A 14,418-nucleotide genomic window follows, 5' to 3' on the forward strand; every position below is an offset into this window, starting at 1 on the left:
CTGAAATATGAAATTTGTCAGATTTTTTTGTAAAAAAATCAATGAAAAAAAATATCAAATTATTTATTTAGGGGGGCTCAAGAACATTTTAGGGGGGTCTGAAACCCCTCTAAAATAGGCCTAATAACACCACTGCAACATATATAAACTAAACACAATAAATGTTAACTTAAATATTAGATAATAATTAAATATTATTATTTTGATACACATGATATACACTATTTATTAAATATGCAAAAATGATATAAAATACAGACAGTATATGCACATTTATGGACAGTTATTTGGTATTATTTATAGCAATTTATATTGCAATTAATATTTATTTATAATGAATTAACATAATGAATATTGAGTGTTATAATGAATATTGAGTGCCAGCCAGCTCTGTTTGCATCTGTTTGTATCTGATGCTATTATTATTATTATTATTAAGTGGTTATTATTCTGAACTATTTTATAGGGAGAAAATGGAGGGGCAGCTGGAGAAGGAGGCCCGCTTCTGTCAGCTTATGGCCCACAGCTCCCACGACTCGGCCATCGACACGGACTCCCTGGAGTGGGAGACGGAGGTGGTGGAGTTTGAGAAAGATCGGGTAAGAGCAGCTCAGGTCGCGTTCAGGGTGCGTTTGATTTCCCCTCATCAACCCGCGTTCTGCTCCCAGGACGACATGGACTTGAAGGCGCTCGGGTTCGACATCGCCGAGGGGGTGAACGACCCGTACCTGCCGGGAGATTGTGGGATATTTGTGACGCGGGTGGACAAAGGAAGTCTTGCTGATGGCAGGCTAAGGTGAGAGCGCCGCGCTCGTCGCATGGCACGCCGTCTGGTGGAGACTTCCTGTTGACATCGCTGCCTTGGCGCCGCCAGGGTGAACGATTGGTTGCTGAAGATAAACGACATGGACCTGACCAACAAGGACAGGAAGCAGGTGATGAAGGCGGTCCTTAACGTTGGCGGCTTGATCAACATGGTGGTGCGGAGGAGGAAGTCTCTGGGCGGACGGCTGGTCACCCCCGTTCATATCAACCTCATGGGGCATAAAGGTACGTTGTGCTGCGTTCCGGCCGTACACGTTCTTCCACTTGGCGGGGGCTACGTCACGCCTTTGTTAGTCGCTGTATGTGCAGCCGTTGGGCCGATCCGAGTATGATACCATTACATGGTAATTGATATTTTTGCAGGCAGCTTCACCAATACGTATCGTTTTCACTCTTTTGGGGGTGACGACATGAAAAAAACATCTTCTCATTGCTCGTCGACAAACGTCATTTTGGGATGATGTCAGTTGATATCAGTATGGGTATTGTCATCCTGGACGATATCTAATATCAAGCCTTTCTGAGTTTGACAGTTGAGCTGCGATATCAGTATTGTTGCTGAAGTGCTGGATGATAAGTGATATCAGTGAGAAGGATGATATCAAGCACCTCTCATTACAGTTTGACAGTTGAGCTGCTGCTGATATTGCTATTGTTTGATATCGGTAATGAAACGCTGGGTGATATCGGTAAGAAAGCGAATATTGAGCATCTCTCAGTCTCTCTCAGCATCTCTATTGGTTGGGGAAAGTGATGCTGCCGATATCATTATCGCTAATGAAGATCCAGATGATATCGATAAGGTTAGGAAAGCCAATGTGTGGGAGTTGTGGGTGATATCAGTAATGCAGTATAGAATGGGTGATATCAGTAATGCAGTATCGAAGGCATGATGCTGTGTTTGAGGTAACCCCTTTTTTGTCTGTGATGTGTCCCAGACAGCGGAATCGGCCTGGAGAACGGCGTGTTCGTCACCACGGTGGTCCAGGGCAGTCCGGCCGCCAGGGAGGGCTCCCTCACCGTGGGAGACAGACTGATCGCTGTGAGTCACGCACCCACTCACGTCCACAGACCAGGATGTCCGCCGCATCTCTCACACCTGCACCCTTTGAGACGTCTTAATCCCGGCTTGACTCCATCCCAATCCACACACGCTCGGCACTCAGATAAAATGGGATTGGCTTGGATATGGAAAGTAGAGACAGAGGCGAGGATCCTTCTGTGGATGTGGAAGGTGAAGGGATGTTGTTTATTGACACATGCCTGTCCAACATGGCGACATGGCACGGTGTCTCCCAGCTTCTGGTTGAGATGATGGTTACCATGCTGATGCTGATGGTGGAGTTCATCTTGAACATGAACGCGATGATTACTTTCCTTTCCTTTACGTTCTCCTTAAGAAGCTGAAACATGAAAGGGAGTTTAAATGTCAAACCAGAAACCTTCCGCTTCACGATAAAAGCAGATGTCCTTCTCCATCTCCATTTCCTAATCCGAGCTGGCTATCATATCCGCTTTGATATTCCCTACCTGCGGTCCTCCATCCGACAATCCCTCTCAAGCGGATGCTATTGTGATGGAAATGTGGAGATGTCGGCCCCTCACACTGAAAAGTGCCGGCCTAGATTTCTCGATCTTCCCCCCGCACCGCAGCCGCCACGTCGCAGGCCACGGGCGCGGCCGTGTCACCCGTATTTATTGACGTGCATCCTCTAGAAACGCGCCTGACAGGGAAATCAGAAGAAACAACAAAGTGCGGCGCCGCCGTAATGAGGGAGGCCATGTCCTGATTCCTGTCGTCTGCCCCCCCCCTCCCCCCAGATAAACGGCATCGCTCTGGATAACAAGTCTGTGACAGAGTGTGAGGCCCTGTTGAGGAACGGCAGGGACTCCCTCAGCCTGTCTCTCATGAAGGTAGGCCACCTTCTCTTGGCTTCCTCACCTCAGATCTTACAGCTTCCTCTTTCATGCCCTACTTGGAAAAACGAATCCTCCTACTTGAAAACACTGGTGTGACACGTTCAGACAACCGTTGTCATCGCCGACTCTTTATTGATCTCATAGTGGAAATATTCATAATAGTATTAGAACTTCATTAGTAATATTACTGGAGAAAGTATTGGTTATGGTTGTTTTCTGGCCCCCAGTTCTTCCCTCACAGCTCATCCGGCCAGAACATCTTTGAGAGTCTGCGTGATCCCTCTGAGAAGTCCAACGGGCGAGTTCACCTGTCGGAAATCCACGCCCGGAATAGCCGCAACCTCAAACACAACAGCTCCACGCAGACGGATATCTTCTGCCCCGACGCAAGCGCCGTCTCCGGGGAGAGGAGGAAGCTCCGAGGGGAACCCGATGAGCTCTACGCCGACATGGGCAAGCCCTTCTCCATGGGTTCCCTTCACGCCACCAGCCTGCGGCCGGCGTCCGACTTGGGCGCCGGCCGCTACGGCCCCAGCGCCTTCCAAGAGTGCTGCCCCTACTCGAAGGCGCCTTCGTCCTTGCCGTTTGACCCCGTCTCCGCTCCGGAGTGCCTCACCGTGGAGGCCGGCCAGGACAGGAAGCACAGCGGAGGAACGTGGCCCAAGATGGTGGCGGCAGGCATGTCGGTGGCGCCGGACAACACCAGCCCGGTCACGGCGGCGGCGCAGCTCTCCATCTATAAATCACCCAAGCAGAGGAAGTCCATCTTCGACCCGGACACCTTCAAGCGCCCTGAAACGCCCTCCTCCAAGATGGAGTACATGGCGGCCAATCAGATGGCGGCAGCATCGCACTCTCCGCAGCCTTCAAAGACTGACTCCTCCTCCTCCACTCCCACCCCCACGCCCCCGACGCCGCCCACCCGCAGCGACTCCTTCAAGTTCAAACACAAACATCAAAGCAGCTCCGCCTCCGACTGCACCATCACGTCGGACGGCAAGGGCGACGCCGCCGTCTCCGCGGCGACGGGCGAGCGAGAGAGAGACCGGAACGGGAACCACTACTTCCTGGACGGTAAAGTCCTGACCTCCAGGAAGTCGTGCGACGAGGACATCGGGCGCACCAGAGGGGAGGAGCCGGAAGTGAAGAGGCCGCGCCCCAAGTCCGCCCCCGCCCTTCGCCGCAGGATGACGCCACAGACCATCACTCTTCCCGCCTTCCAGGTCAGTCCGCTAAGTGAATTAAAGTCTCACTCACACCCCCCCCGTCCCCCTGCCTGAGATCAATACCCTCTTTCTTGAAGAGACATGATGCATTTTGGAAGTGTGCGCCCCCACAATGGGGACACATTTCGCATCCCCCCCACGGAGCCAAAGCTGCATTTTGGCCCACAATTTACGGCCCGTCATAGCCGTGCCAGAGGACTTCCTCTTGGGCCAGCGTGTCCCAGTGATGGATGTTCCTGTGCTGACACCAAGTAGACAAGCCTGGAGCACAAAAGATCTCACACCCGGGGGGGGGCGGTTGGGGCTGTTTTTAAAGTTGATGATGTTGTCCCCTTCCTAAAGAGAACGCCACCCTGTTCCTGTCATCCATCCCAGAGCTACTCCAACGACGAGCATTCGCCAGAACCCAGGGACATGCTACGCTCCTCCCCCAGTCGCTCCCACCGCCACAGCGTCGGCTTCGTCCCCACCGTCTACAACGGCACCCTGCCCCCCAGTGAGTCCCTGACACTTTACCCCCCCCCCCCCCCCCCCCCCCCCCAATGCTTTTTCCATGACACGCTTGTCTCTTCTGTCAGATTCAGCCCACCGGGGCTTGTCCCCCTGCCCCGCCGTGACGGCCGTGATGAGGAATCCCGTGTACACGGTACGCAGCCATCGTGTACACGCCAGCAACTGTCCGTCCGTCGCCTCCCAGATCTGTCACCAGCACGCCCCCACCAGGTGACATCCTCTTTGCACCGCCTTACGTCGTATTCGCGGCATTAACACAATCTTGTAGGGGGGGGGGGCACGAGATACTGGCCTTAACCATAGACTAGATTGGTGGGCTAGCTAGGTGACCTTTACGGAAGTACACAGTAAACATATATGACAACGTATTGCAGTATACTCATTTATTTTCTACCACGTTACACTATGTGTGGATACTAGCGGCCCCGCCTCCACCCACCCAGACAAAGAGACTGTAGGACTGACAAAAGGGCTCACTCTGTTCAGGCCCTTGTTCTATGGAATAAGAGTGGCCTCTTTTATATATTGATTAATTTATGGATATATTATCTTACCAAGGTCGAGTGGCCACACAATTTCTGTCTGAATGACAAATCCTGTCTTGTTTTAATTTCACGAGATCTTGTCACATGACATCAGCAACCCAATGGGAGACCCTGACTTGCTGACATTTACAGTCTCAGTTGGCTTCTTCTGATGATTCGATGATTCCCAAAGCAGGAAATGAAACGTACTTAGCGTTGCCTTCGTGTTCTGCCCATCAATGTCATTAACTATGAAATATCTTGCCTATTCATATCGTTGTATATGCCTCCTTTCCAAAGGCCTCATTTCCCCCCTCTAACCCCCCCGCCTTCCTTTTGTCAGCCCCCAGCATCAGGGTCGACTGAGCCTGGACCTCAGCCAGCAGAAGCGGGTCGGCGACTACGCCGAATCCTCATCGTCACGCAGCAGCCGGGCCTCACACGGTACAAACTCACTGCCCTCCGGCGCACGGCTCGGTCAGTCTGTCACGCAAGCGCACGTGCACACACACACACACACTCACACACACACACACACACACACACGGGAGTTGACGCACGCCCATCCGCGGATGCTACGTGACGGGATTCACTCCTCTGTGGTTTCTGCTGCAGGTTCGTCTAATAATGTCCAGTACCGAGCCGAGAGGATCAAGATCCCATCCACGCCTCGCTATCCTCGCTCCATGCTGGGCTCAGACCGAGGTAGAACCGTTCACTCATTCCAATTTGAACGACTCTCCATTCTCTTGTAAAGGATGTAAACGCTTGCAATGAGGAGGCTAACCAGCAGGGGGGGGTCACCATCAGATTGGCTCTTTTAAGAACAGTATGGTGAAACATAAGAAATACATGCTAACAAATACTATGCTAACATATTCCCAATTTACTAATTGAGCTACGGGTTTCTCTCTGTTCACGCCATTGTTCTATGTAATGAACGTTCTATGACAGGGGTGGGCAAACTACGGCCCGGGGGCCACATCCGGCCCGCTAAGTGTTTGAATACGGCCCGCCCGTTCTTTCCAAAGTATTAGCAATTTTGTTATTTGATGTGGTCTGTTGTTTACAAAGTGCTCCTGAAAAAAGGGACACAAGCACATAATAATAATAATAATGATAAAAATAATGGCTGCACGGCGGTCGAGTGGTTATTGCGCAGACCTCACAGCTAGGAGACCGGGGTTCAATTCCACCCTCGGCCATCTCTGTGTGGAGTTTGCATGTTCTCCGCGTGCACGCGTGGGTTTTCTCCGGGTTTCCTCCCACATTCCAAAAACATGCTAGGTTAATTAGCGACTCCAAATTGTCCATAGGTATGAATGTGAGTGTGAATGGTTGTTTGTCTATATGTGCCCTGTGATTGGCTGGCCACCAGTCCAGGGTGTACCTCGCCTTTCGCTTGAAGACAGCTGGGATAGGCTCCAGCACCTCCACTAGGAAAAGCGGTAGAAAATGAATGAATAATAATTATAATAAATGTATTTGTAAATAAATGTATTTATAAATTTATAAATAAATTTATTTAATTTATTTAAATTTATATATATATAGTCTGGCCCCCCCCCATCAATTTAGATCCAAAAAAGTCAAAAACTTTGCCCACCCCTGTTCTATGAGGACAACAGAGTTCATTTTTGTTTATTTATCAATCACAGGCTCCCTCTCGCATTCCGAGTGCAGCAGCCCCAGCCTCATCACGCCGCCGCAGTCGCCGCTCAATCTGGAGACTTCCTCCTACGCCAGCAACCAATCACAGGGCTCCATTTCCACTTTACCTCGCATCTCGGTCAGCCCGGTGCCGATCGGGGAGCGCAGGAAAGACAGGTACGTGGAACGAGTCTTCTCCATGTCGAGGAGAACGAGCTGCGTGATGATGAACAGGAAGTCCAAAAGATGGTCAGAGAGCGGCGCCATCCCGCATCCGCCCCAATTAGGCGTCCCTGCTGTTTTCCTGTGCTGTCTTTGTCTTCAATTGTGTGGTCCAACACTCACTGGGTGATGACGTGTGTCTCTACATGATGCGTGTCCTCCTCTCTCCCATCTGCCTCCGCCGCCCGTCCGCTTCCAGATCTCTTTACCGTAACCGATCCTTTCTAAGGATTCCTCTGGCTGCGAGGCCGAGGTTCTCCTCTCTCAGGAGCCTCAGGTTCGTGCTTTGGCAACGGCAGGCCACGCCCCCTCTGCCCCTTTCCTCTTCTACCACCCCGTCCTCCACGTGCTTCACTCCTGAGGAAAAAAATCCTTTGCATCGTACGGAATGCCAAAGTAGATTTTGTCACGTATACTAGACTGTAGCAGATGATCTAGTGCAGGGGTGCTCATTAAGTCGATCGCGATCTACCGGTCGATCGCGGAGGTGGTACTGGTCGATCGCGGCGTGACATAAAAAAAATATCATCCCAGCATCAATGCCGTCACTTGATTGATATACAGGGCAGCCATTCAGATGACAACTGAATGTTGCCCTTCGGGCGACCAATCAAATCAAACAACGTCTCTAAGTGCAGCAGAACTTACGATGTCAGCCTATCATCCATCCCCGTTACTTGATTGACATACAGGACAACCAGTCAGATGACAACTGAATTTTAACCTTTAGGTCATCGCTCATGCGTAAACAACGATGCAAAGTGCTAAGCTAGTCGGCGAATTTCGAGATTTTAAGCCCTCGCTAAAGTTTATGGTCACTAAAATGAGTGAAGGAGCTGGACCAAGTAAAAAGGCAAAAACATATCACGGAGGTGGACTTTTTTTTTCACAATGTCTTTTTCGAAGTGCGTTTGCCTGGCTAACCTGGCTATCAGCAGCTACTGTCCGGACTATGCATCCCTGGCTGGTTCAATTCAGTGCAAGTCATCAAAGTAAACTCAGGTAATTACAAAAAATGTTAATAGTTAATTATGTGTGTTTTGCAATATTGGCTCATTTGGTTATGTAAGGTAAATCAACATACATTGTACGTACAAATAATAATAATAGATGTTTTGCATTTTTGTAGTGGGTAGATCATTTTGACTCGCTCATTTTAAAAGTAGCTCGCATGCTGAAAAAGTGTGAGCACCCCTGATCTAGTGGATCCATTTTAGATCATTAGTGGTCTGCATGCTGCAGTGGGAATGCCGCAAGAAGACCCCGCTCACCTCCGCAGGGTTCCAATATATACTCTTATATATTTGCTTATCACCTGTGCACTTGCCTCTGTCCACGTGGGCGGGGAGAGGGATGCCCCATCCCTCTCCGATTCCTGCATGTGATGTCCAGCGGTTGGAATGCATGTTTGTACTGGCTGGAAGCCCAGCAATAAGTTTTATTAGTATTATAATAGTATTATTATTATGATTATTACTATTACTCAACCTGCAGCTTTTGGGCTCGGCCATGTTTGCACACCCCCGTCTCTGGCTGCTTGTACCATCCCTCTTCTTTGCCTTCATGGGACCGTGTGCCATGTCCCATTTGCCATGAAGACGCACAAAGTTCATGTCAACCCTGCCTGATATCAAGGACCCGCACATGCACGCACACACACATGCACGCATGCAGACGTGCACGTAAAGTCACAGAGTTGGTAAGAAAGTGGGAAACGTCACACTGGATGGATGATGGCATGTTTTTCACGTGTTAGATGAGCATACTGTATTTCCTACCAGTGGCCACATATATCTAATAGATGCTTAGTAAATGCTAGCCTTTTGGCTAATAAATGCACGGTACCCTCTGCAGTTGAGTAAACACCTTGGACCCGATTTGACAAAACCAAAACATTTATTTTTCTTATAAATATGGACGGCTGATGAGGAGAGAGCATCACAAGAGGGAGAGAAGTCACATAAAGTATTATTATTATTATCATCTTCATTATTATTACTGCAAATTTTATTTTTATAGTCAGTTAAATTTAATATTGGATTATTGTAATTTTGCTCAAAAGTACAAAGCAAAATACTGTAAAATGGCAAATTGGTAAAATATATAAATAGATAGATGCTAATAGAGGAAGCACATCATCACCCAGTGTGACTCCATCCATCCATCCATCATCCATCCATCCATCCATCCATCCATCCATTGAGAAGATGTTCTCTTTGCTTCCAGGCCTTACTTGGAGGAACCTCGCAACGTCATCGTGCAAAAAGGCGCCGAGCCTCTGGGCATCTCCATCGTGAGCGGCGAGAACGGCGGCATCTTTGTCTCCAAGGTGACCGGAGGCAGCATCGCCCACCAGGCAGGACTGGAGTACGGGGACCAGTTACTGGAGGTAGGAAGCGTCCTTCCAGGGAGGCGGTTGGTGGATTTGCCGGACTTTCGCCAGATTGTTACGTGGCTTCCTTTCTCAGTTCAACGGCATCAACTTGCGTAACGCCACGGAGCAGCAGGCTCGCCTCATCATTGGTCAGCAGTGTGACACCATCACCATCATGGCCCAGTACAACCCCCACATGTACCAGCTGGGAAACCACTCCCGCTCCAGGTAAACACTTCCACCTGTCCTGGAACTATAAAACTCTTCATATTTGGAATTTATTATCATCACTTTATTCTCATAACAACTAGAATACAACTTTTCTTTTTTCTATTTTCATTCCTGATTTTTCTATTTTTTCTATATTTTCTATTTTTATACACCTCAGGTGTTACGTAACACCATCGTAACGTAACGACTCGTTATCGTCTGCTTTTTAAAACGTTTTCCTCACCGGAGCAGCTCTCGTCTGGAGCCGGTCAGCACTCAGTCGACGCCGCAGGGGAGCGGCGCCGCCACCCCGGACAATCACTCCGCCATCGACACGCTCAGCGAACAGGACGAGGGCACCCTCACCCCGTCCTCCAAACAGACCACGCCCACCACCAGCCCCCGCAGCCACGTCAGGTAAGTCAAAGTCTGCAAAGGAGCCGACACCCCGTCGCCACGCAAACGTATTTCGACCCAGAATGCATTCTGACTGCAGTAAGAAGGCGGCGGAGCCTCGACTGGTGACGGTGCACAGGCCCGGCGTGGAGGTGGGGGTCACGCTCTGCGGAGGGAACCTGCGGGGGGTCTACATAGAAAGCCTGGATGAGGACAGTCCTGCCCGGGGGGCTGATGGCCTGCGTCCTGGCGACCTCATCTTGGAGGTAGGATGCTTTCTCCATTCCACATGTTGAACTCACTATTGGGGGGGTGGCGGGGGGAGGGGTGGCACTTTTTATTGTGCCAATTCTGCCAATACTTTGCCAATTCTTATCAAAACATTTCAATCAGCATAAAAAATTGAAGCTGGATATATGAATATATGAGAGACAGCGCCATCCGGTGGTGAGGCAGGAGCATAACAACCGACCCCGAGTACTTGTCCCCATATTCAATGAAATTCAACACTGGCAGGTGGAATTGAACCTTCAATGAATTGTATTTGAGTTGTGATGGTCTTCTATATTTAAAGGGGTCCTACTATGCTGTTAGAATGTTGCATATGGTGTTAAACAATGCTAACTTCCTTATATGGGCATGCTAGGCTACAAGCTATAGGCCCGTCCTCCTCCCCGCTCTGCTGCACTGTTTTGTGGTGGAAGTGGGACCAATCACATTGGAGTGGGCGTGCCCAGACGCATAAATTAGACCTTTTGGAACTCCAAGGGAAGACAGCTGGAATAGGTGCAGATTGTGGAAGATCTAGAAAACCTTGGTGCCTGTTACAGCTCTACAGGAGTCCACAAGTCAATACAAAGGGCCCAAAATGGCAACCATGGGGCCCCTCTAACGCTCTTATCACACGATGCCGCCAGTCCCGTCATGTTTTGAAGGTGGGACTAGCTTGAAAGAGCTTTGAGATCATTCTGCTACCTTCCACCAATGTTCATTGAACTGATGGCGCCGTCTGCCTGCTCTCCTTCCGCCTGGGCGACGCCCGTGAATCCTAAATAACGAGCCGTTCCCGGCACGCTTGGCTCAAAGGCGGAGCCGCTGTAGGAAATTAGCATGCGGCTCCGTCACCTTTCTCCAATCCTCCCTCCTGTTTGCTCGCAGCCCCGATCAATACGCCGCCACTTTTAATTCAGCGCAAAGCGTACCGTATGCCGCCCACGTAGACGCCGCACGTGATGTCTGGCGAAGTGCAAACACGCAGCACCGCCTTTGCTCTGCTGCTGCGTTGCATAATAATAATAATAATAACAATAATAATGATAGTAATAATAACGATGATGATGCTGTGATTTCCTTGCAGTACAATGCGGTGACGATGAAGAATAAGACGGCGGAGGAAGTCTATGTAGAAATGTTGAAGCCGGCCGAGACGGTCACCTTGAAGGTGCAGCATCGAGCCGACGACTTCGACCTGATCAAAGACCTTCCAGGCGATGGATTTTATATCAGGTGTGGTATTTATTACACACACACACACACACACACACACACACACACACACACCAAGTCTGTGTTGGATGAAGACCCCCCTCCCTTCCCTTCCCTTCCCCAAAGCATCCTCCTCTGTGTTGCTATTTTTAGCAGCGCCCTCGGACACGCAGGAATCCTCATCTAACCAATTACGTCTCACATCCTCACAAATTTAGGTTACCTCGTCTTCCACTCGCCACACGCTTTTCCAGCTCATTACAGGAACGCCATGTGTTCCACCATGCTGGGAAAATACAGGAATGATCCTAAAATATTCCAAATACAGCATATACTCCATCATTCCGTGTAATGTTCAAAATATACACGACTACCTCATTGCTGATTCCTGGTAGAATATGGCCTACTAGTCCAAACTCAGGATGTGATGATGTGTCATATTCTATAATATTCTATAATATATTTACATCTACTACATTGGTAATGAGGTAAAAAGTCACTATAGGGGTGTTAGTTCATGTATAGAGGGCTCTAATCATGTTAGAAAGGTCATAGACGGGTTTTCTATGCTTTTAACTACAAAATATTCAATTCATAAATAAGGATTATTCAATGCAATATTAAAATAATAATATATATAAATAAATCATAATAATAAATCACAGCTCTGATGGTGAAATTGGTAAAAAAAAAATTGGTGATTTGGTAAACAAATTAAAATAAAATAAAAAGCACATTTTAAATATTTATTTGCTTAAATGAAGCCGTTTAATGCTAATATTGGCTACATGAAGTAAAACACAAATCAGGCATCCAGAAGATGCATTCAAAGACGCTACGTTGTATTGTACCCTGGCCACTAGGTGGCAGGAAGTACTGTACAGAACAGGAAGTTCAAATAAAAGGAAACATAAAGGAACTGCTGTCTTGTTATATTGGCTAATAGGTGTGTGAAAGTGACTATAGGGATGTTATGTCATGCCTGTAGGGCTCTAATAATGTTGAGAAAGGTTGTCTATGCCGGCATCGTCGACACCGTACACAGACACAGAACTTCTACTTGGACTTCTTGTTATCTTGCCCCCCCCCCTCTAAACTGTCTTGTTTATATTGGCTAATAGGTGTGTGAAAGTGACTATAGGGGTGTTATGTCATGTCTGTAGGGCTCTAATAATGTTGAGAAGGATTGTCTATGCCGGCATCGTCGACACCGTACACAAACTTCTACTTGTACTTCTTATCTTGCCCCCCCCCCTCTAAACTGTCTTGTTTATATTGGCTAATAGGAGTGTGAAAGTGACTATAGGGGTGTTATGTCATGTCTGTAGGGCTCTAATAATGTTGAGAAGGATTGTCTATGCCGGCATTGTCGACGCCGTACACAAACAAACTTCTACTTGGACTTCTTGTTATCTTGCCCCCCCCCTCTAAACTGTCTTGTTTATATTGGCTAATAGGTGTGTGAAAGTGACTATAGGGGTGTTATGTCATGTCTGTAGGGCTCTAATAATGTTGAGAAGGATTGTCTATGCCGGCATCGTCGACACCGTACACAAACTTCTACTTGTACTTCTTATCTTGCCCCCCCCCCTCTAAACTGTCTTGTTTATATTGGCTAATAGGAGTGTGAAAGTGACTATAGGGGTGTTATGTCATGTCTGTAGGGCTCTAATAATGTTGAGAAGGATTGTCTATGCCGGCATTGTCGACGCCGTACACAAACAAACTTCTACTTGGACTTCTTGTTATCTTGCCCCCCCCCTCTAAACTGTCTTGTTTATATTGGCTAATAGGTGTGTGAAAGTGACTATAGGGGTGTTATGTCATGTCTGTAGGGCTCTAATAATGTTGAGAAGGATTGTCTATGCCGGCATCGTCGACACCGTACACAGACAAACTTCTACTTGGACTTCTTGTTATCCCCCCCCCCCCAAACTGTCCTCCCGTGGCCTCGCCAGCCTTATGCCCCCTCACCAGCGGCCATCTGTCTGCCCCCAGAGCACTTTACGAGCGTGTGGGGGAGGCGGAGGGGGACCTGACGTTCAAGAAGGATGACATCCTGTACGTGGATGAGTCGCTACCAAAGGGCAGCTTCGGGACGTGGATGGCCTGGCAGCTGGACGAGAACGCGCAGAAGATCCAGAGGGGGCAGATCCCCAGCAAGTACATGTGCGTGCACAACGCCGACTTCATTTTATATCTATAATACTACTACTAATACTACTACTACTAATAATAATATCACGGCCGCCATGTTTTCCACCCGACGCTCCGATGTTGCAGGATGGACCAGGAGTTTTACCGCCGACACAGCGTGACGGAAATGAAGGAAGACTCGGGCAAGACGCTGTCGGCGGCCGCCCGCCGCTCCTTCTTCAGGAGGAAGCAGAAACACAAGCGCAGCAGCTCCAAAGACAGCAAGGAGACGGTGGCTCTGGACGCCATCAGCACCGACTCCATCCCCTTCCTGGAGGACTGCGTCAGTCTGGCCTACCAGAGGGTCCAGAAGGTGGAGTGCACCTCTCCCAGACCCGTGCTGGTCCTGGGGCCGCTGACGGACCCCATCAAGGAGATGCTGGTCAAGGAGTCTCCGGGGAAGTTCTGCAGATGTCTGCTAGGTTGGTTCTTAGGTCATCTTCAGCCTGTAGACGTTGACCTTTCAGCTAGCTCCTCCGTCCGCAGAGGTGATGAAGGCGTCCCAGCAGGCCATCGAGCGAGGCGTCAAGGACTGCCTCTTCATCGACTACAAGCGCCGCAGCGGCCATTTTGACGTGACCACCGTGACCTCCATCAAGGAAATAACGGAGAAGGTATCTCGTCTGATGTTCGCTCTCCCCGCCGTGGACGTCCGTGAACGCCGTGCGTGGCGTCTCTGTCCTTGCAGGGGTGCCACTGTTTGCTGGACATCGCGCCGCACGCCATCGAGAGGCTGCACAGCGTTCACATTTATCCCATCGTCGTCTTTGTACGCTACAAGAACGCCAAGCAGATCAAGTAGGTCCTTCTCACTTCCACGGGCTGCAGAACGTTCTATACAGATCATCTAATGTTCTATAAAGATCTACTAAAGTTC

The 14,418-nt window shown here is 49.2% G+C and overlaps 1 protein-coding gene across 5 annotated transcripts in view; it reads left to right on the top strand.

The window, feature by feature from the left end:
• LOC131108031 (disks large homolog 5-like) overlaps positions 1-14,418 on the top strand; it is a 40,904-nt gene that overhangs the window by 21,703 nt on the left and 4,783 nt on the right. The window contains exons 11-31 of one of the 5 annotated variants that reach the window (XM_058058667.1): positions 467-599; positions 669-796; positions 875-1,050; positions 1,764-1,867; positions 2,647-2,739; positions 2,973-3,968; positions 4,314-4,467; positions 4,550-4,694; positions 5,352-5,485; positions 5,624-5,713; positions 6,667-6,835; positions 7,080-7,157; positions 9,107-9,269; positions 9,349-9,482; positions 9,717-9,881; positions 9,961-10,126; positions 11,218-11,366; positions 13,344-13,514; positions 13,629-13,963; positions 14,028-14,155; positions 14,230-14,339. In XM_058058667.1, coding sequence (XP_057914650.1) covers positions 467-599; positions 669-796; positions 875-1,050; positions 1,764-1,867; positions 2,647-2,739; positions 2,973-3,968; positions 4,314-4,467; positions 4,550-4,694; positions 5,352-5,485; positions 5,624-5,713; positions 6,667-6,835; positions 7,080-7,157; positions 9,107-9,269; positions 9,349-9,482; positions 9,717-9,881; positions 9,961-10,126; positions 11,218-11,366; positions 13,344-13,514; positions 13,629-13,963; positions 14,028-14,155; positions 14,230-14,339 — 3,921 coding nt within the window. The remainder of the gene's footprint in view (positions 1-466; positions 600-668; positions 797-874; positions 1,051-1,763; positions 1,868-2,646; positions 2,740-2,972; positions 3,969-4,313; positions 4,468-4,549; positions 4,695-5,351; positions 5,486-5,623; positions 5,714-6,666; positions 6,836-7,079; positions 7,158-9,106; positions 9,270-9,348; positions 9,483-9,716; positions 9,882-9,960; positions 10,127-11,217; positions 11,367-13,343; positions 13,515-13,628; positions 13,964-14,027; positions 14,156-14,229; positions 14,340-14,418) is intronic. The other 4 variants (XM_058058670.1, XM_058058669.1, XM_058058671.1 and 1 more) reach the window with 4 other exon arrangements.

Source organism: Doryrhamphus excisus, chromosome 20 (assembly GCF_030265055.1).
Source record: "Doryrhamphus excisus isolate RoL2022-K1 chromosome 20, RoL_Dexc_1.0, whole genome shotgun sequence".
Classification (NCBI taxonomy): domain Eukaryota; kingdom Metazoa; phylum Chordata; class Actinopteri; order Syngnathiformes; family Syngnathidae; genus Doryrhamphus; species Doryrhamphus excisus.